The following is a 22,312-nucleotide window of genomic DNA, read 5'->3' on the forward strand; positions in this document are numbered from 1 at the left end:
TCTGTTCATTCATCCATCCATTGAAAGGATATCTCCTTAGGCCTCTCAAGCGTCAGGAATGATTCTAGGCCTCGAGAACCCAGTGATGCACAAATCAGACACCATTGCTGCCTTTGTGAAGTACGGTTGGGGCAGCACACATGAAACAAATCGTCACACGGACAAGTGTATGATTAAACAATACAAGTTAGACGAAAAGAGGAAAAGATTACAGGGTGCCGTGCGAGCACAAGGGGGCAGGATGTGGCTTCTAAACTGAAACCTGAAGGGGGGCCTGGGTGAAGAGTGGAGAGAACATCTAAGGAGACAGAGCAGCATGTACTAAGGCCCTGGGGCAGGAGAAGGCATGGGGTGGCCAGCGCACCCTGCGTGAGAAGGCGCAGGCCTCAGACCTCCTGTGAGGCTGGCAGGAAGCCTCAAAGGGCATCTTAAGGACTTTGAAATTCTTCCTAAAAGTAACCCCACACCTTTGAAGGGTCTGTAGAGAGATGTCTGGTTTACTTTTTAAAAGACCACTTGGGGGCGCCTGGGGGCTCTGTTGGTTAAGCATCTGACTTGGGCTCAGATCACGATCTCATGGTTCCTGAGTCTGAGTCCCATATTGGAGTCCTGCTTCTCTCTCTCTGCCTCTCCCTCATTTGCGTCCTTTCTCTCAAAAAACAAACAAAAAAAAGCCACGGGCACCAGGGGGCAGAGTGCAGGGTGCTGGGGAACGGGGGCGCAAGAGGTCAGGGAAAGGGGTGAGTCTGAACTGTGTCTGAAGTTTGCGGCCTTGGCTGGGTGTAGGGGTGGCGGGGGGGGGGGGGCTGCCGTGCAGCTCCCGTCTAGACCTCGGTAGGGCTTGTGGTCCAGATAGCCCGGGTCTCTCCTCGTAACCATAACCAGCCCTGCCCGGACGAGCCCCGGGCCCAGCCCCTGCCCCGGCTTCCCTCCCGGCATGGGGGGGGGGGGGGGTGAGCACTGCCAGTGGACATTGTGAAGGCATCTCTGGCCCAGCGCCTCTCCCTGCCCTCGACCTGGGACCTCGCCCGGAGCCACCCTCAGCTGCCCTGACTCCCGCAGAAGGGTAACAAGATAGGAATTTTCTCCTTTCCCCCTCTTTAATGCTCCTTGAAAGAGTCATGCCCCCTCTTTGGGGAGTGGGGAGGCAGGGTAGAACTATTTCCAGGACTAATACGACATCTTCTCTCCAGGGAGTACAAATCAGTCATCGGTCATTTATTATTTATTTACTTATTTTAAATTTTCTTTAATGTTTTTATTTATTTTTGGGAGCCTGACAGAGTGCAAGTGGGGCAGGGTCAGGGAGAGAGGGAGACACAGACTCTAAAGCAGCTTCAGGCTCCGAGCTGTCAGCACAGAGCCCGACGCGGGGCTCGAACTCACAAACCATGAGATCACGACCTGAGCCCAAGTTGGTTGCTCAACCGACTGAGCCACTCAGACGCCCCCTGGTAATCCTGTTTTTAAAACACAGACACCCCCCCACCCCCCCCCAGCTACCGTCCCCCCGGCCAGCCCTTGCACCGTGAAGTAATTTTTCTGTTGCCCGAGAAATGAAGCTGGCTGTTTTTTTAAAAAGCACATGTACGGAGATGAAATTTACATACAATAAAATGCACCCATTTAAAGTGTATAATTTGCTGTGGGTTTTTTTTTTTTCCAGTTCAGTGGGTTTTTACAGTGTCAACACCATGTAACTGCCAGCCAACACGATCAGGATATAGAATGTTTCCATCGCCTCAGAAAGTTCCCCGTGCCCTTTGCAGTCGGTTCCGGGCCCCGGGAAACCACCCATGTGCGTGCTTTCCGGTTACGAGATCGGCTTTGCCTATTCAAGAATGTTCTGTGAATAGAATCATATGGCAGGTAATTTTTTGGCGTCTGGCTTCTTACACTTAGCATAATGTTTTAAAAACGTCCCCCAGGGTTGCGCGTATTAGTAACGCATTCCTTGGCACAGATGCGCCATTCTGTGTATCCAGCCCCCTGATGGGGTCGTTAGGTTGTGTCCGGCTTGGGGCAGTTATGAATGAAGCTGCCATGAGCATTTGAGCACACTTCCTTGGGTGGATATATTTTTGTTTCTCTTGAGCAAAATACAACCGTGGAATTTTGAGGTTGCAGGTTCACCCTGCCCTACTTTGTTCTCTCCTTCCCGTCGGCCCTGTGAGTGCAGTTGTCCCACGTCCTCGCCATACCTGTGCTCAGTCTGCTTTGTTTCTTGTGTTGCAGGTGTTCTGGTGGGTGTTGAGGGGTGGGCTGGTCAACTTGTTATTGAATGGTAAGAGCTCTTTATATATTCTGGGTACAAGTCTGTTGTCAGATATGTGATGTATTGCAATTTTTTTCCCCTCTCCATCTGTGACTTGTCATCTTGTTCTCTTAACAGCGTCCTTTGCACATTTTAATTTCAGTGGGGCCTAGTTTATCAGGGTTTTTTTTAATGGTTTATGAGACCTTCTGGCTTCTTTGTGATCATGCTTTTCCTGATAGGAACTGCAGGGTTATTGTAAGAAAAAAATGAGAGAATAAGGTCTTTGGTTCCTATGGGGCAAAGAAATGTGGGTAGGAATTTGGGGGGGCCTGGGGAGGGAGAAACAATTAGGAGGGAGGTTCCAATGTCAGGATGGCACCCTCACTGGAGAATCACTGAGGCTTCTGCCCCAGTGAGCTGTTCCACCACCCCCTGGAGGGAACCCACCTACACTTCTGGTTCCACCAGTTTGCAGCAGCATTCCGTGGCACACAAAAATGCAGAACGCATACCACAGACAGAGTAGGGAGGCCCGAGACCTCTGATCTTGCTTCTTGAACTGCTCCTAGAACATTCTTTTGGGGTCCGGCCTCCCGCCTCCCACGATCTGAAGTCCATTTCCGTCCCTGCTCGGGGCCTCCCTCAGTCCCGGGCAGCCCCTCCTGTCAGCACGCCCTGTCCCTTCCTCCACCTCCAGCCTTTTTATGCCATCTGTCCATTGGCCCCTCCTGTCCCCCGGCTCGGGGGGTGGGGGAGGACGTCCTTCGGAACCCCACCACCTGCCTGCTCAGGCCCGCAGGCTGACGGCGGGGAGGGATGGGGGGCTCTGTGCCTCCATTCTGGAAGGTGCAGCCGCGGGCCACGCTCCGTCATGATGCGCGAACACTATCCAGACTGAACGTGTTTCCAAAGATTGCTCAAAGAGACAGAATTTTTTTCCCACCTGGCTTTTTTAAGTCACGAGGAAAACCTGCACGTGTTGAGACTATCCCAGTGCCCGAATAGTACGTCGCTGATTCATCAGAGGTGGAACAGCTGTGTCTACACGTTTGCTAGAAAGTAGTCAATGTATAGTTGAATTATAGTAGTCAGTATAATTAAAATACTGTTCTCTCCAGGGATCGAAAGGTTTTTTAAAGAAAGCTTTCAAGAGGTTCAAAGTCAGCAGGCAATTAGCTGTAATGGTGCTCGAAGGCTCAAAACGAGAGACGTGAGCTAATGAAAACACTCATGAATTCAAGGGTTTGCTAAAGTTTGAAGCAAAAGGTGAACTTTTAATTTGACTCACCTTTGGTGAGGTTGCCGCGAGACCCCAGGCCATCATAACTCGTATGCTTCACGAAGATTCATCCTTAATGGATGATCTCTAACTCTCAAAGTGGGCCTTTTTTTTTTTTTTTTTTTTACTTAATCATTTCAAATGATCTTTTTATTACACAGTAATTATAAGTGACCGAATTCCATTTTGAGCCACTTACGCCTCATTTTCCTCAATGTCATGCAAAACGTTTCAGGGCGTCAAGTTAGGGAGGCCCAGCTTTTGAACCAGAGTTATCAGTCTTGAACCGGGTTTCCCCGAAACACGACTGAGTGTGGCACAGTGATGTCCGAGTGGATGTAGCAGGTGGAAAGGGTCCAGAACCTACAGCCGGATGCGCCCACGGGGCACCTGCCGTGGAGACCGGAGACGGCATTGCCGGGAGGAGGGGCCGGCCCTGGGAACGGTGGCACAGTGTGGACTGGGGACACTTGTCTCCATACATATCCTCACGTGCCTCTCTGCCAACATCACAACTTCATGTACTCACATCACACCAATATCCACGCCCCGAGAGCAGGGGCGGGAGGCACTGGCGGGGACGGAAGTGGACGTCATGTGCCATGGGCGATGTTGGCTGTGCGTCTGGATTCGAGTGTCTGTTGTTCTACGTTTTGCTTTTATTCAGTCGGGATGAAGGCCAAAAGCAAAGACAAAGCCAGGGCGTCATCTTTGGCCCAGGAGAGCCCACAAGAAACCGCCCAAGTCCTCACGGTGGCTTTAGCACAGGGAGGAAGGTGGGACCCGGCACTACCTGAGGCCGAGGCAGGACATGGGTTCTAGGAGAGCTGGGGCCCAGGCAGAGTTAGCTCCCTGGGACACAGGGACTCTGGAATATGGGATCAGCAGCCAGACCGCCTTGTTCGGAAGCCCCTCGAGGCCCCTGGGGCCCCCAAACCTTCCCGGTCCGGGAAGGAAGGCAGCGGGGAGCCTGGCGGGTGCTGACTGACGCACTCTAGACAATGGTGAACACCACCGGCTCCTGCCCCCAGGTGTGTGCTCACCTTCCAGCCACTTTGAAGGGTGTTTGTTTACACTCCTTGCTCATCTAATGACGGGAGACGGAGAGACGAAGCCTTCCGAGGGGTTCAGCCAGTCCGGGAAGTCCGTGGTGAGGGGCCGAGGAGCAGGGGAGGAGGGGAAGGCACCGCCCCAGGCCTCTGGCACACCGGCGTGCCCCTCTGCTGTCCCTCTTGGGGCCACCGTCCCCGGGCCCACCTGGCAGAAGCCCTGAACGGTCTGGCCTTTTCACGCTTGGCAGCCGCTGGGACCTGCCCCATCCACGACATCACCTGGTCCTGTTGCCAACGGCCCTAAATGTCTTCAAGCCTTTGCCAGCCTTGGCGCGGACTCCGGGCCGACTGCGGTGGGGGCGTGGATCCAGTCCCCCGGTGACGCGTGAGGGACCCTCACCAGGCAGAGCGCGCTCTCCGGGCTGCCCGGCACCGGGTGGGGGTGCGGGGCGGAACTGTTGGGGGCGGGGCGGAGAAGCCAGAGACCTGGTAGTGGCGCCCCCTGGGGGCCCTCCGACCGGGGCCGAAGGAAGCGTTGCTCGAGTCTGACGTTGCCGGCGCGCACGTCTCCGGGATAAAGTCCCGGGTCCCTACAGTAAGTATGTTTATATTTTTAAACTTGAAAGTTAGAGGAAAAAGTGATTTGGGAAATGTTGTCCCCTCCAGGAGGTGGAGCTTTGTGCAGAATAGAAGGGGCGTCCCTTCCTCCCGCGGAGGCGGCACGCGCAGGGGTGAACACCTTTGCCCTCTGGGCTGGGTGCCCGCGTGTGAGCACAGCTCAGGGCCTCGCGTGGTGGCCCACGGGCCTTCACAGCTGGCCTGGAATTCTCCTTCTGGTGTCACCCCCCTCTCTGCTGCGGGGCCAGCAGCCGGCCGTCCCGCCCCCACCGGGCCCGGATCCTCGGCCTCTGATGCCCTTCTCCCGGCCGGGACTCTCCTGCTTCCCCCGCGCCGCCCGGGAGGACTGACATATTTTCTGTCCCGCACCCCGACCCGGTCGTTTTTAAGCCTCTTCTAAAAAATATATTGTGAGGGGCGCCTGGGTGGCCCAGTCGGTTGAGCATCCGACTTCGGCTCAGGTCATGATCTCACGGCCGGTGAGTTCAAGCCCCGCGTCGGGCTCTGTGCTGACAGCTGGGAGCCTGGAACCTGCTTCGGATTCTGTGTCTCCCTCTCTCTCTCTGCCCCTCCCCTGCTCATGCTCTGTCTCTCTCAAAAATAAACATTAAAAAAATGTTTTCAAATAAAAAAATACTAAAAGTTACTGTGAAACGTAACACTCCCTCAGAAAAGCGTAGAAAACATATATTCCCAGTTCTGTAAATTATTATGAAGCGGATATCCAAGCAACCAGCCATCAGCACAGGAGATGGAACGTTCCGGGCCTTCTCCCCCCTCCGCTTCCCTTCCCCCAGAGCCTTCTCTGACTACAGTCGTCTCCATCATGCCGACTTTTAGGGAAATTTCTTCCCGGCTTTTTTCCTTTCACCGCACAGGATTGCCAGCCTGAGTTCTACTGCTTAGCGTCACCTGTTTTGAACTGTTTGTAAATGGAATCACACAGCGTGCACCCTTGTGTTTTGTGTCTTTGGCTCAGTTTTGCGTTTGTGAGACTCATCTGGGTCGCTGTGCGTGGCTGTGGCGGTTCGCGTAGACTGCTGTGTAGATTCCGGTTGTATAGACAGACCCCCTGTTTCTGACCTATTCTACGGTGCTTGACATGGAATTGTTTCTAGTTTCCGGCAGTTAGGAACGCTGCCGCTGTGAGCCCGGAGCCTGTCATCCTCTCGGCGCGTACGGGCGTCCCGCCGGGTGTGGGCCTCGGGGTGGGATTCTCGGGTTCAGGGTCTGACACGTTCACAAACCAGTCAGCCGCCACTGTCTGCACCTACCAACACTTGGCGCTGTGGGCCTTTTACGTTTTAGCCACTCTGGGGGGCGTGAGTGGCCTCACCCAGCGTTTCCCTGACGGTTAGGCTCTTGCTCATTTTTTGCTGTGCGTGCTGTCCTTTTCATTCCATATTCTGCACATGTATACGTATATACGTACGTACGGAAAACATACACGTATTTTATACATATACGTATACATAAGGCACGTATAATAAAATATACTTCTATTTTATGTGTATATATTATATACACTTCTATATTTACGTGTATACACTTACATCTATATATGTAAGCATTTTATCATACGTATGTGTGTAAGGTGTGCATATACGCGTGTAATCGGTTCTCTGTGTAACACGGATATGATGCTCTGCGTTAGCAGTATTGCTAACATCACCACTCAGGCCCGTCATTCCCTTAACAGATCCTTTGATGAAGAGTCGTGCTTAATTATTATGTAGTCAAATGTATCAGTCTTTTCCTTATTGGTAGTGCCTTGATGTCCTGTTTAAGAAGCATTTGTCATGGGGCACCTGGGTGGCTCAGTCGGTTGAGTGACCAACTTCGGCTCTGCTTCGGATTCTGCATCTCCTTCTCTCTCTGCCCCTCCCCCATTCGTGCTCTGTCTCTCTCTGTCTCAGAAATAAATAAACATTAAAAAAATTTTTTTTAATTAAAAACAAAAGTATTTGTCATGAATACATTATTGATAGTATCTAGTAGGAGCTTTTAAAAACTATTTTATTTTTTATAATATATTCTTCCACATTATATTTTTAGAGACATTCTATCAGATCTTTTTTTTTTTTTTTTTTTTTAATTTGGAGACAGAGAGAAAGAGAGGGAGAGATTGTGCACGAGTGAGGGAGCAGCAGAGAGAGAAGGAGAGAGAGACAGTCCCAGGCAGGCTCCACGCTCGGTGTGGAGCCCAACACGGGGCTCGATCCCACACCCCTGGGATCATGACCTGAACTGAAATTGAGAGTAGGATGCTCACCTGACCGAGCCACCCAGGCACCCCCCTGAAAACTGTTTTAAATCGAGGTGTATCACATGTAAAGTGTGTAAAGCGTGTGAGCTTAACCGTGCAGCCCGGTGAATTTTCACACAGGTATATGCTCCGGTCAGCACACTCGGCTCCAGATAGGTATTTCTGGCGAACCAGACGGCTTCCGTGTCCGGTCAGGTACAGCCCCCTCCTCCAAGACAAACACCGTTCTGCTTGTTTCTCTTCTGTCTTGTGGCTGGACTTCTGAGCCTCAGACTCGGGTCTCGGGCTCTACGGATGCGTTGCTGCGAACATTCTTGCACGTGTGTTCTGGTGGGCAGAGCACGGGTCTCTCGTGGGTGTTTGCCGCATCCTAGGAGCGGGACGGCCGGGTCGTGGTGTTGATGGTGGAGGGCACCAGACCTTTCCCACGGTGACTGTACCAGTTTACGCCCCAAAGACCACGTCCCCACCAACACTTGGTATTGTCAGACTGTTTTTTTGTTTGTTTGTTTTCAAGTTTATTTATTCATCTTGAGAGAGAGAGACAGTGCGAGCGGGGGTGGGGCAGAGAGAGAGGGAGAGAGAGAGAATCCCAAGCAGGCTCTGTGCTATCAGCGCGGAGCCCGATGCAGGGCTTGAACTCACGAACCGTGTGGTCATAACCCGGGCTGAAATGAGGAGTCGGACACTCGACCGACTGAGCCACCCAGGCGCCCTCTGAACTCCCGTACGACCCGCTTCTCTCTCTCGGCGAATGTCTGTGAAGTTCCTCTGCGTGTACCAGCCGTCGATCGCTCTTATTGCTGACTGGCTTATGTCGTACAGATGCAGCACGCTCCGTGCATTTCTCTGTTGGTGGACACCTGGGATGTTTGCCACGTTGGGCTGAAACGAATAGAGCTGTTACGAATGGCCTTGCAGAAGGCCTTTTTGTGGATACACGTCTTCGTTTTTCCTTCGTAAATGCTTTGGGTGGAGTTGCTGGGTCAGAGGATTTTCCCTCCTAACATTTCGTTATGAAAAATCCCAAGTGTACGCAGAATCGAGAGCATCTTAAGGGAAACGGGAGCAAGCGTGTGCGAGCTGTTGTTGACTTTGTCACGCAGCTGTCCGTCTTGTCCCTCTGGCTACGACGAACCCACTTCATTTCCAGTAGACTGGAGACCCCAGTGCACTCCTTCCCTATGGTGCAGCTTGCATGTTGTGAACTAGAATTCGGTGTTTGCTTAGAGTTTTTCCTTTCGACGTAGAATTTACAGACGGTCAAGTGCACACGAGATTCCTCCTGACATGCGCACCTGTGCTCGGTTTCGACCAATGCGTAGTAACCCAGATCCCACTGCTGTCACCCCAGTGTTACCATCACTCCGTAGTTCTGCTCGTCTGAGACAATTTTTCCGTTGTTGCTTTTTACAGTGAAAACTGTGCATTGGATGATACGGCATTTCCCTTTCCTGGAAGGCTTTGTTCACTTAATGTTTTTGCCATCCATCCACGTTGTTAACTAGATCAGCCGACCATCCTTTTTTATCCCTGATCGGTACTCCATGGGTCTGTGGACTCCAGTTTGTTTATTCAGTAGGACCCCTGCGCCGTGTCTGGTTTGGGGCCGTCATGAAAAAAGCCGCGTGAATGTTCTTTACGAAACTTTGCGGAAACACGCCGTCGTTCCTCTTGAGTGCACACGGCGGAGAGGGAACGCGAGTCCTGTGCACTTTTCCGTCGAAGGAAAGCGCCCAGCTTGCTTTCCAGAGTGGCTATGCCGTGTTACAGTCTGGCCAGCGACACACAATCCCAGCCGTTACCCCTTCTCGCCCACATTTGGTCACGCTAACTTTTGTGCGGTAAAATGCACCTAACAAAACTTACCTTAGCGCACTCCGTGCTCCCGCAGTGCCCTGCGCCCGTCACCAGGACTCAATTCCAGACACCTCACCACCCGTCGTGGAGACTCCTCCCCAACAGGCGGCCGCCACTATGCTCCCTCCCCCAACGCCCGGCAGTCACATGCTACGTGGCCCACCCCACCTGCTTTCTTGCTCTCCGCCCGGAAGGCTCTGTGTTTCCCAGGGTCACCGTGTGGGTATGTCGTGCCCCCTTCCTTCAGATGGCCGAATGATGCCCCACCGTTTGGAGAGACCACGTTTCTCCTGCTCGCGCCTCAGCTGATGGACGTTTGCCGTGACTCCACCTTTCGGCTGCTGGGCGCACCACGGTTTTGTCTGGACACCCGTCCCACTTGTTTTGAGTGTATACGTGGGGTGGAAGTGCAGGTCCTGGCATCATCCCGCATCCGCCCGGGCTATTTGTGTTGACGCTCTACATCAGAGCAAGGAGCTTCCCTTCTATTATTAACTTACTTTTCAGAACATCCAGAATGGATACTGCATTTTATCACAGGTTCTCCTGCATTGACTGACTTGATCGCACAACTGCTCCTTTTATTACGTCCATTTGGGAAAATATTCTGAATGATTTTAAAAACATTAAACCGACTCTGAACTCCCGGGGTGAGCCCAGCTTCACACCGTGTGTGGATATCACAGTGACTCTTAGCCTCTCCGCTGTCCTGAGACAGGACAGAAGGGTAAATGCTGCCCTGTGAGAAACGGCCCCAAATGCTTAGACTCCCCGGTTTTGTCCCCATCTTGTATCTGGGCCCAGTCGTGGCTCCTGCCTCCTCACCTCCCTGCCCCCACAGAGCCACTGTTCAGTCGGCTTTGGTGGGTCGTTCAGTGCACCATCGCTGGGCATGGAGCTCCAACTCCTATGTAGTCTGCAAAGCCCAGCTCAAATGTCACCTCCTCTTTAAAGTCCTTCCCTACTTCATGATCTGCATAATCATCCCTTCTCATACTGTCTCCCTGGCTAGATTTAGTTTTTTTTTTTTTTTTTTTTTTTTTTAACGTTTATTTATTTTTGGGACAGAGAGAGACAGAGCATGAACGGGGGAGGGGCAGAGAGAGAGGGAGACACAGAATCGGAAACAGGCTCCAGGCTCTGAGCCATCAGCCCAGAGCCCGACGCGGGGCTCGAACTCACGGACCGCGAGATCGTGACCTGGCTGAAGTCGGACGCTTAACTCACTGCGTCACCCAGGCGCCCCTAGATTTAGTTTTTAATTTACATCCAAGTTAGCCAGCATGTAGTACAGTAATGATTTCAGGAGTAGATGCCAGTGATTTTTCTCCTACGTATAACACCCAGTGCTCATCCCAACCAGTGTCCTATTTAATGCCCCTTCCCCATTTAGCCCATCACCCCTCCCACACCCCCTCCAGTAACCCTCTTGTTTGTTCTCCGTATTTAAGAGTCTCTTCTGTTTTGTCCCCTTCCCTGTTTTTATATTATTTTTTCCCTTCCCTTACGTTCATCTGTTTTGTCTCATAAAGTCCTCATATGAGTGAAGTCATATGACTGTTGTCTTTCTCTGACTAATTTCACTTAGCATAATCCCCTCCAGTTCCATCCACGTGGTTGCAAATGGCAAGATTGCATTCTTTTTGACTGCCGAGTAATACTCCATGGTATATATACCACATCTTCTTTATCCGTTCATCCATCGATGGACATTGGGCTCTTTCCATACTCTGGCTGTTGTCGACAGTGCTGCTATAAACACGGGGGTGCATGAGTCCCTTCGAAACAGCACACCTGTATCCCGTGGATAAATGCCTAGTAGTGCGACTGCTGGGTCGTAGGGTACTTCTATGTTTAGCTTCTGAGGAACCTCCACGCAGTTTTCCAGAGCGGCTGCACCAGCTGGCACTCCCACCCGCAGTTCCCCTGCCAGATTTTAAGCCCACTGAGGAGAGGGACACATCGTGCTTCTCTCTGTGTTTATAGAGACTGTCATTATGTAGTGTGTGTTCAGTAAGTGTTCAGTGAACTGAATTAGTAAATCCTTCAGGCAGAACAAATAGCAGCAGAACAGGAAAAGCCGAGGGGTCGGCTTTTTTCTTTAAGTGACAAAACACTTTTCTCGAAGGAACCCTTTCGCGGCACCCAGCCCAGCAGGCACAGACAAGAAGAGGTGCTCTGGCGGAGGTGGGGGTGCTGGGAGCAGAGAGCCCCATCCCTCAGCTCCCCGGACCTCAAGGGGGTCCCCAGCTCACCACCTCTCCCACAGCAAGTCCAGAGGCCGGACGGGAGGAAGGCCCAGCCCCAGGTCACTCTGAGCCGCGGGCTCAGCCGGAGCGAACCAGCCGGTGGCGCCTCTCCGACACCCCACGGCCCTGATGACCACCCGCAGACCCGCATTGCGTCCCCCTTGTCGGTCCGGCCGGCTTCAAGCCAGGCGCGAGGCTGCAGCCCCGTGAGTTAGTGGTTGTGCTTGTGAGGAGTGGGCGGCGCGGGGAGAGGAGCGCTGAGCTTGGGCGGGACACCTCTCGGGGCCTCAGCTCCCCCGTCTATGAGATGGGCGCAGAGGCTGGCAGCTGGTCCACCCAGCATCCCACGATGGTCCCCACTTGTGCCGCTGTGAACATCCGTGTGTCCCGTTCAGCTCTCGGGTGACGTTTCTCCTGTGGGGGCGTCAAATGTTGACCCCGTTGCCTGTGCTCCGTCCGAACCCTGAACGTTCAGCAGGCTGCTCCTCTTGAACTGCTCCTGCCCGGGGCCCTGCACCCTCCGCCGGCCCCCCCGCCCCCCCGCACCCTGTGCCCGGCCCGCCTGCCTGCCCACACCCTGCACGACCCACCCGTGCCCTGCGCCCTGTTCTGGCCTGGCTTCCTTCCTCTACTTTGGTCTGAGACCCTCTGACGGAGAGGTCAGCAACAAAACCACTGAAACGCTTGACTTCTTGCATTTCTTGCAACTCTGGGATCCGAAGTGTTGAAAACCTCTTTTGTGTTCCATATTACAATCACTAGCACCCAAAATAACATAAACATACTATAAATCTTTATATAAAAGTGTGCCCTTCCATTGGAAATCTCTTAATCAAATAGGGCCTTAAAAATCATTTCATCTTCGCTGTACATCCGTGGATGACTATCCTTTTTGCGAGGGTTCCTCCCCATCTGCCTTTTTATTTTATGTCCTTTACGGCCGTCAGCACCGAGAACCATTTTGTTACTGTTTAAGGAGGCAGGAGCGAAAGGGGTTTTGTTGTACAAATGCCATTCGGTTGGTAATCCGCCAAAAGCACATAGTGACCCGTCCCCGGATTGTCTTTAAGGTGAAGTTTTTCGGCTGGTTTCTTCTTAGCACCTTCTCCGCAGAGACACCGACCCTGTGAGCTGTCGCTCTGCTGGAGGTTTGCACCCCCTGGGGGCCGCGCCACCGAGGGAGGCCGGGGGTGCGGGGCGGGAGGGGAAGGAGACCTCGGGAAAGAGCGCGCGTGAAGCAGGGTCCCCCCTGGAGCTCGGTGCCCGGCTGCCCTTGGGAAGCCCTCAGGTATCCTGGAGAGTCCGTGAGTCGCCCCCGGTTTCTGCGCCTCCTCGGTCTTGCGTGGGCTCCGCAAGCTCACAGACGGCGTCAGGCTCCCGTGGGCACCGCCCCCACTGCCTCTCTAGCCCCCTTCTCCCTGGGTGACTTCAGCGGCTCCCAGAACCCTGGAACTGGAAGTGCGTTAATGACCCCCAAATCCTTGCGTCCCGATGTCCAGCCGCAACGTCTCTCCTGAGCCGCAGACCCACCGGATTGCCCCCCGTGAGTGCCCCGTCCATGCGTCACCCGCGCCGTGCCCCAGGCAGACCTGCTCCTCCCCACCAAACGTGCCCTCCTTTCTTGGGTGTCACTGCAGCACGAGTGTCCCTGACCCACGTGACCCTCCAGTGTCCCGATGCCCTTGCCACTGGCCACTGTGTCTCTGCTCCCTGAGTCCTCTCGTCCACTGCCTGCTCCTCTCCACCCAGTGGTCTCTGCCTTGTCTGGGTCCCGAGCGTGTGTCACCGGCTACGGGCACATCCTACCCCACCTCCATCACACTGGTCTTCTCCCACCCGGACTCGCCCCTGCTTCCGGAATGTTCTTTCCAGAATGCAGATGTGACTGCGCGGGTGCCTTGCTTCAAGCCCCCCGCAAACAGGATAAGGTCTTGCCTCGGTCCCCGGCTGCGGGACGCTGGTTTCTGCCGAGCTGCTCACAGCCCCCGCACCTTGCCCATCCCTGGGCCCAGCTCTCCGCCTGGCTGTCTCTCTGGGCAAATTCCACACAGCCTGGAGTGTCAGCTCCGTCACCGTCTCATCTGGGAGGCTTTCCAGCCCAGCCCGTGTCCCCGTCTGTCCGCACACGGCACACCGTCCCGTCACTGTCACTGCCGTGAGCGACTCGAAGGCGGGTCTTCCCTGTGGGAACTTCCGAGCTTCACAGGAGGCGTCGCAGGCGAGGGGGTCCCTCACCCACGAGGGGCGTTGGCGGGGTGCACAGTGGCCGCAGAGGGAGGGGACGCCTCTGCCACCCAACAGCGGCCTCGCCCAGCCCAGCAGCCTGTCTGAGCGTCAGCCTCTCGGCCCGACAGCAGGTACCAGACGGAGGGCTTCCTGCTTCTGCTGTGTCCCACTGGGGGCCCCGAGGCATGTCGTCCTGGGCGACGGGTGCCCTCTGGGAGCCCCCGTGACCACGGTCAGCGGTGACACCGAAACCTTGCCCGTGGGTCGTGGTGAACAGAGCTGACAAATGTTTGCATGACTCGTGTCCACGTGTGAATTGAAAAAGAGTCTAAACAGCATCTCACCTGTGCGTTTTGGAGTCAGACGGTCCTGGATTTTAATTCCGACTGCTGCGTCGGCTGTGAGGCCTGTCGAGTCCTGGGTGTTGGACACCAGGGGACACCGTGACACGGAGGTGACAGGAGGTGACAGGAGGTGTACCTCTTACTGCCGGCCACGCGGGGGTGCAGCGAATACCGTTTCCCTCAAACATGCCTGTATCCCCTCAGAGTCCTTGACAGTCCCTGTTGTCTGTTTTGTTTTCCGGTGGCTTCTCTCTCTGTCTCGCCCGCATCCCAGCCTGGGACGTCCCTGGGGCCAGCACCTGACTCTCCTCTGCCCCTGGCACCCGCTCCTGTGAGGCCCGCAGTCCTACTCGGGAGGGCCTCCTTCTGGGCCCGTTAAAAACCCACATGGCCCAGGTCTGCGTGCTTGGCTTTCGTTGCTTCAAACTCACGACCGGGGAAACATGACAAAGCCGGAGCTGGCGCTTTCGCTGCCGGTGACCCCAGCGGCTTTCCCGCCTGCACGTGCTGTTCGGAGCCTGGAGGGGCCCCGGGCAGGCGGCCTGCGGTCCTGAGCTGGGGACCCACGGGCCGGCCGTGCACACCAGCACGAGCCCTCGGGGTACAAGCCCTCACTGGTGTGGGCGGGAGCCAGCAGGCTGGCAGGGAGGGGACGGGGCCAGAGAGGGCAGGGGCTGGGACCGGGCCCCTCTGTCTGGGGTTCTGAGTCCCTGTATCCTGCCGGCCCCTCTACTTGTGGGAAAAGGGGTGCAGGCATCTCCCCTAGAGGGTCCACACCAGTGGCCCCAAGCTCCCTGTGGTGGGGGGACCCCTGAGCAGGTGGCCCTGTACTGACGAGCAGCTCTCAAGCAGTGAGGAGGCAGCACAGGCCACGTGGCCTCCAGACCATTTTCCGGAGCCCTGGTGCTTCCTCGGGGCCACCGGGCACGGTCCCCATAATGACACGGGGACGTACCTCTGACCACCAGCCCCTCCGTCCCAGGACCAAGTGCCAAGAGGGGGGCTCAACTCCGGGGACTGGGCTTTCCCTCCTCCAGGCCCCGAGAGCTTGTGTTTTCCCCGCCCGTGACATTTTTCTTTACATATGTGATAGTTCAAATGACTCGAGAAATGGGAAGTGGGAAGAGAAGGTTCTGGAAACCCCCCTCCCCCGAGCTTGCCGGCGCGACGTTAGAAGCTGTCTGTGGCAGGCGCGGAGGCAGGGGCTCCGGGGGTGACAGAGGAGGGGGGTTTCCTTTGGAAGTCACCTTCATTAGAACGATTAGAACGAGGTCACGAAGATACTCCAGTGCAACCGAGCTTCTGTTGTCAACAAAACACTTGTGCCCGGGAGGAATTTTCATACCTGCAAGATGGGGCAGCGTGGACGGCCGCCGGGCACCCCCGACTCGTCGCTAGCGTCTGACCCGTTGCCCCTCTCGTTCCGTCTTGCTCCGCACCTCGCGTTCCCTTTGCTGAAGTGGAAGCAGTCCTGAGGGGAGGGGCACCCGGGGGGCTCAGTCAGTTAAGCGTCTGGCTCCGGTCACGATCTCACAGTTCGTGGGACTGAGCCCCGCGTCGGGCTCTGCGCTGACTCTGAGGAGCCTGCTTGGGATTCTCTCTCTCTCCCTCCCTCTCTGTCCTTCCCCTGCTGGCTCTCCGTGTCTTTGGGGAGCTGGGAGAAAATCTGGAAATGTTCTTCTGGTCCACGTGCGGAGGGGCTTACAGGTGGAAAGACAGGTCCAGAGAGGAAAACGGGCCCAGGAAGCCCGAGCTTGCGCTGGGCCTACGTCCGGGTCTGAGCGTTCCCTCCGGGCGGTCAGGACCCTGAGCTGCCGTGTGCCGCTGGGAGGGAGGAAGGTGTCGGGGGAACTCGGGGGCACCCCCAGTCCTTAGAGCGTGGGGGACCACCTCGCATCGACAGGGGGTCCTCCTGCTGAGAATCACCTTTGCTTCCCTGAGAGACTGGGGTCATGTTTCCAAGCAGGCGGGACGTCACTGCAGCCCGGGCCCCTCTCTCTGCCGGGTCGTGTCCCTGCTGGAGGCGGCAGGTGCCTTTGTGAAGGGGGGCATCCAGTCTCCTTTACAGATCCGGTCACTGGTGACACGATGGTGGCTTCTGACTCAGGCCAGGGTGCACGGAGTCCCCACCACGTGGGGAGTGAGGGACACAGCGTTCCAGAAGCCTTTGGGCATGAAGGGCCTGATGGGAGTGATTTTTGGCCTTTCTTGCCGCTGGAGCAGCGTCCTGAGGGCGGGGGGGTGGGGGGGAGGCAGTGCCGGAATGTGCCGGACTGGTGAGGGTGTGAACGGGGGTGGGGGAAGGGGAGCCCGGGCGTGAACGGAGGGGCAGGCAAGAGCCTGGGCCTGGTGAGGGCGTCCATGTGTCCAACGGCCCTCAGTGTTTCATCCTTAGTTTGAGGATCAACCACAGCAGTTCGTGGGGCTCCCCTCCTACGGCCAAGATCGGGACGGTGAGGTCACAGGGATCGTGGACATAGAGGTCACAAGGATCACGGAGTGGGGTCACAGGGATCGAGGACAGCGCAGTCACGGAGAAGTTGGCAAAGTCCAGACACCGTCAATCCCTCCATCCCAGTGTCCCCTCGGGTCCCAGGCGGCAGCACCAGCAGGGGTCGCCCGTGACCGTTTGTGAGGTTGTTGCCGACGTCTGGTCACGGGCATTTTCCTTACAGTCGGTTGGTTCACAGTCAGGCTCCAGCACGTTCACAGGGGCTGTGTGTGTGTCAGTGTGATGTGTAAGTGCATGTATGTGTGAGCACGAGCGTGTGCATGTATATGTGCCTGTGAGCGAGTGTAAGCGTGACGCGTAAGCACGTGTGTGTGTGGTGTGGGTGCATCGTGTGCACGTGTGTGCATGTGTATGTGCGAGTATTGAGCGTGCGTGTATATGTGTGTGTGTGTGTATGTGAGTGTGCGTGTGAGATGTGTAGGTGTGCGTGTGTGTGCATGTGTGGGAGCACGTGTGTGCCCCGAGGCGTGTGTGAGCAGAGGGGGAGCAATCCCGAAACCAAAGCCCGCCTTCAGCGACTCTCGGTAACAAGACCTCGTTTCCGTCCCCGCCTTCTCCTTCCCTCACAACCAGTACGTCCTTCACGACCTCAGACGGACGTGAGCCCGCAGCTCCGCTGACAGGCGTGGGTCCGAAAGAACGCCAGCAGGGACTCGGCAGATACTTGCACACCCACGTGCACACCAGCGGTTCCCGCTACGGCCAGAAGGCGCACGCGAGGTGCCGTGCACCGACAAGCCAGGGGATCCACAAAGTGTGGTTTACACACGGGACGAAATACCGCGTAGCCTTGAAAGGGAAGGAGGTTGTGACACAGGAGGCGGCCCGGATGAACCTCGAGGACACCGCGCTCGGGGACATGAGCCGCAGTTCACGTACACGAGGCAGGCCAGCGCCGCTCACTCACGGGGATGGGGGGGGGCATGGTGGCTGCCGGGGCCCGGGTGGGGGCGGGGAGCTATCATTTAGCGGCTCAGAGTGATCGTCGCACGGGACGATGAAAGTGTTCGGGGGGCGGGCGGTGGGGATGGTGGCTCAAGAGCGTGGATGTGGTCACTGCCAGTGAACGTACGATCACGAGCGGTCACTGTGGGACATTCTGCGTGACGTGTGCGTGAGCACACGTACACACACACACACACACACACACACACAAGTCAAATGGGCCGTGTGCACCAAAAACCTCGCCGAAGCGCGGTTCGTTCCGGCAAACCCCAAGGCAAGGCACCGTTGACTTTCGGCTCCTGGCTCTGAAGGTTGGTAAGACAAGGGTTTGACACGAGGCCGCAGTGTGACCCTCACCTGTGCCCGGTGACTCACGGGCCTCATGCCGTGGCAGGAAGCGCGGAAGGGAGCCCCTCTGAGGCCGCGAGGCCGGTCTGCGCTCTTCTGAAGACGTCCGGTGCCGACCGTCCCCGAGAGCTCCGCCTCGTCGTCCCAAGGGGGCCTCGGCTTTCTGGGCCCGTGCCCGACGGCGTGGCGCCCGGTAGGACGAGGCGCCACGGCCGAGATTTGCGCGCGGGAGAGGCGCCTGGCCCAGGCTGTGGCAGCTACTGAGGTCGTACTGGACTCGGAACTCCCTCGGGGGACCCCCACCCCCTGCTCTTGCTCGCGCTCCTTGTCTGCCTGGCCGAGCGCCTGCGAGGCAGTAAGGCGGGGCGGCCCGCGCCGTGTGGTCGGGTGACCGTGGCCAGGAGGGTGCGGGCGGAGCCCCGTCGGGGGACCGTTGCAGGTCTAGGCAGGATGTGACGGGGGCGGGACGAGACTCGGCCTCCTCGGGTTGGGACACGTCTCGGAGGCAGCGCTGTCAAGACACACCGCCAGGTGACACGTCGGGACGTGCCGTCAGGTGGACGTGGCGCGCGCGTTAAACAGAGCGGACGGGCACGGTCCCGGGCTCTGTGCCCGGTGGATGGCGACGCCATTTCCTGAGATGGGGACACGAGGGAGGAGTGGGCTGGGCTGGGGGCACGCGGGAAATCAGAAGTTTGGTCTGGACACGTGAAATCTGGGATGCCCGCTCACCATGTGGGTGGAGAGGCCAGGCAGGCAGGTGGCCCTGGGGGTCCGGGTTCACAGGAAGCACGTGGGAGAGGCACACTGAGCGGGAAGATGGCCCAGAGCTCCGCGCGTCCTAGATCAGGCCCGGAGCGGGGAGCGGGGAGCGGGGAGGGCGCCCAGTGGCTTTGCTGTCGGGGCAGAACTTACGGGCGGGGGCTGCCAGATGGTCCCACCCACACCACGAGGATGGGACCCACCGTGGGAAGTGTGGTCCCGTGACCCGGAAGAGCAGAGGTCAGGGGGTGACCATCCCACGCCGGGAAGGGAGGAATACCGAGCCTCGCTGCATCTCGGAAAACCTGTGTCCTGACTTCTTTCAGGAATGTTCTCGGAGACACCACAGCCTGAGTTCTCCTGATGGCGTCGTGATGGGGAGACACGTTTGTTTGAAACCTGTTCATAAAAAACCACAATTTTGATTTTGACAAAAAGAAGAATTGATCGAGAAACGCCTGGAACCAAGGACTTGAGGGCGACGAGGACACTCCGTCCCTGTCACCCCTCCTCCCTGCGTGTGGGTTCCGTTTGTGCTCACCGACTTCCTCTCCCGGGTGACACAACCCATGCGGCCCCGTCGCCGGAGCCTGGGCACCGGGGAGGGCGGTGTTGGCCGCACCGCGTTTCAGCGCTTAAAGCCTCGAGGGAGGGTTCCAGTTGTGCGGAGGTCAGGTGCCTGCCCCATCCGTCAACTGTACTCAGGGTTTGGAGGGTTTGCGGCCGAGCACGTACCTCCAGCTGGGACCGTGTGATGGGGGCTGTGGAGCAGACGACCCCTCAGAATAAAAGGGAAGTGCTGCTGGACAAAACGATACATGTTCCTACAAAACCAGCTCAATAAAGACCCGTCTTTTCTTGAGCCGGGGAGGGACCTCCTTCACGGCGGACATAATGCTTCGATTACTTGGCAAATACTCACTCCCCTCCTGCTGCAGGAGGGGCCGTGTGATCCGCACCGTCCAGGGCGGTGGAGGCTTGAAGCCCGTTTCCGTGTTGGGCTCACGCCCTTGTGCGTCGGCCTTCTCCAGCAGTGGCACACAGGCCACTCGTCCCTCAGGGACGGGAGACGGCAGAGCGGGGCCGTCCCAGCCGCGTGCACATCTGGCTCCGGGGTCGGCTCCCCCGTCTGCCCAGCTGCGCTCACACCCGCGGGCACGCGGAGCCCCCGTCGGAGCGCTGCACGGGGCCGGGGGGCTCCTTACGCAACAGCATTACTGCAGGGGGGCCAGCTGACACGGCTGCCACGCCTTCCTGTCCCAGCCTCAGCCCCACAGGCTCTCTGGGGCTCAAGTTCACCCTCTTCTCTTTCCCTGATGCCCCTTCGGAGCCACGGATGCGGCCCGTGTCCTCCTCCAAACCCCGCACGTCTGCCGCTCGGGGTCTCCTGACCGCTCCTCGTCGGTGTCTGTGTGGTCCTGGCTCGGGCCTCATCGTCTGTGCCCGACGTGACCTCAGCGGCCGCGGTTAGGTTCCAGAACTTGTAAAGAACTGTTCAACTCGGTAAAGAGAACAATTTGAGTTTTTAGGAGACGGACACGTGCTTTGAACGGATGCTTCGCGAAAAGAAGGTACAGAAACGGCCAGTGAACACACAGAGGTGTTAAAACCACAATGAGGTGTCACTCCAGACCCACCAGAAGGGTAACATTACAAGGACGGACCACACGAGTGTTGGCGGGGAGGCGGGGCGCCCGGGGCCCCACATGTGGCGGAGCTGGGGCACGGTGGCACAGTCACTTCAGCGCATGCTGCAGTGGTTTCCAATGAGTTTGAGCTTATCCGTACAGAACGCCGCAGCCAGAATGAGCCGCTTACCGCACGGCCCCCGCAATCCCACCGCTAGATGTTTCCCTGGGAGAGACGAACACTCAGTCCGCTAGGAAGACTTGGCGTGCAGCGGTTTTTAGCAGCTTTATTCGTGACCTCCCAAACCACCGGGCGGAGAACGGATAAACCCCTCGAGGCAGATCCACACGACAGAACGTATCGCTCAGTAATAAAAAAGAACACACTTGATTTTCTCAACCGCGTGCACGACCGAAGCCGTTCAGCTGAGTGCCAGAAGCCAGGCGTGTGCGCTGACTGATGTCCCGTTTGTGGGATTTCAGGCCAGGGAAAAGGAGCCCCCCGTGACATCCAGCAGACCAGTGGTGGCCCGTGGCCAGAGGGGGGCATAGGGGACCGGCCACAAAGGGGCACGAAGAGACATCTTGGGGTGGTCGAAACACTTCGTGTGCTGACGGGGATGTTGACACGGGTGAGAACTCACTGAAGGGCGTGCTTCAAGTGGATGAATTTTTACGTCTGGAAATCCTCCCTCAATAGCACTGATGAACACCCTGTTTTCCCGTCTTCCTCAGTAATCAGTCCTGCAGAGACAGTACCTCCTAGATCACAGATCTGACCATGTCTCTCCCCTGTGTAAACCTCCTGAGGTTCAGGGGCGCCCGGGTGGCTCAGTCGGTTGAGTGTCCGACTTCGGCTCAGGTCACGATCTCACAGTTGATGAGTTCAAGCCCCGCGTCAGGCTCTGTGCTGACGGCTCGGAGCCTGGAGCCTGCTTCGGATTCTGTGTCTCCCTCTCTCTCTGCCCCTCCCCCGCTCACACTCTTTCCCCTAAAAATAAATAAAAAACATTTAAAAAATTTTTTAAAAACCTCCCAAGGTTCCTGTTCCTTTTTGGCCCATTCCAAGCCCCCCGAGCTGCCGTGGCCTCGGATCCGCATGTGCTCTTGGCGTGGCTGAGAGCTGGGCCAGCTGGGTCGGGACGCACGTCTGTACTCCCCCCTGGCTGTGCTCAGGCTCGGCCCGAGGGTCCTGTATTCGTCCCCAGGAGCCAGCTTGAAGCTGGCCTTCTCTCGGGGACGCTCCTGGCCCCCCGCTGAACTTCAGGTCCTGTTGTGCTGTGCCAGTGTCCCTAATGCTCTGTGGCAGAAACATCTGGGGGTTTGGGAGACTCTTGCACCGTGAGCGCCTGCTAACAGCACCACCCCTGGATGCCGCGCGGGGCCCCGCCCGTGGCAGGTGCTCAGAGAGCTCGGGAAGCGTCGGCCGAGGCAGCGGCTTCGGGGTGTTCTGAGTTCTTGCTCCGCACAGAGCGCTGCCCTCGGGCGGCCCGGTCTCACCTGCTGTCACCGAACACACTTCTGCTTCCTCCCTTTCTGTTTTAGATCAGCTGTTCCATCCCGAGCAGGGAAAGTCCGAGGCCTTCTGCCGCACTCACTCGACGGTCCCATTCAAACGGGCTCTTCTCCTGCGTACCTTCCCCCACGATGACATTCGGGGAGAGAAGAAGACTGCTTCCACTTTGCTGGGTGGAACTTGGTGCCAGGACCGATGTAGCTTCAGCCGTGACATCAGCGTCGGGAAAATCCTCAGCGTGGCCGGCCGTGGTAGTGACAGCGCCGTGAGCAGGGCAACGGGTATCCAAGTAAGACGCAGACGGGGAAGGAGAGGCTGGTCCGGGCGCGCACCTGAGCGCACAGGTGCGAAGGACAGACTAGCGCGGTGTTCCAGGTGGCACACAGGCATTCTGTCTTATGTGGGACCATTCGTAATTTTAACCTCCCCCTGGCCTTCCCCCCCCCGCCT

General features: G+C 56.9%; 1 protein-coding gene and 1 long non-coding RNA gene across 2 annotated transcripts in view; one reads left to right on the forward strand and one right to left on the reverse strand.

Annotated features, from left to right (window-relative positions):
• The window catches only part of BCL2A1 (BCL2 related protein A1), a 60,925-nt gene that overhangs the window by 23,823 nt on the left and 14,790 nt on the right, over positions 1–22,312 (forward strand). Inside the window, exon 5 of the mRNA XM_086711758.1 lies at positions 21,892–22,151. Within this exon, the coding sequence (XP_086567884.1) occupies positions 21,892–22,151 (260 nt within the window). The remainder of the gene's footprint in view (positions 1–21,891; positions 22,152–22,312) is intronic.
• Positions 12,353–16,728, reverse strand: LOC147580514 (uncharacterized). Its single transcript, XR_015253014.1, has 2 exons — positions 16,078–16,728; positions 12,353–15,622 (listed from the first exon to the last, which is right to left on the reverse strand). It is a non-coding gene; the product is annotated as an uncharacterized LOC147580514 (long non-coding RNA).

Source organism: Puma concolor, chromosome B3 (assembly GCF_028749965.1).
Source record: "Puma concolor isolate L17-30 chromosome B3, mPumCon1.1.hap2, whole genome shotgun sequence".
In the NCBI taxonomy this organism is placed as follows: Eukaryota; Metazoa; Chordata; class Mammalia; order Carnivora; family Felidae; genus Puma; species Puma concolor.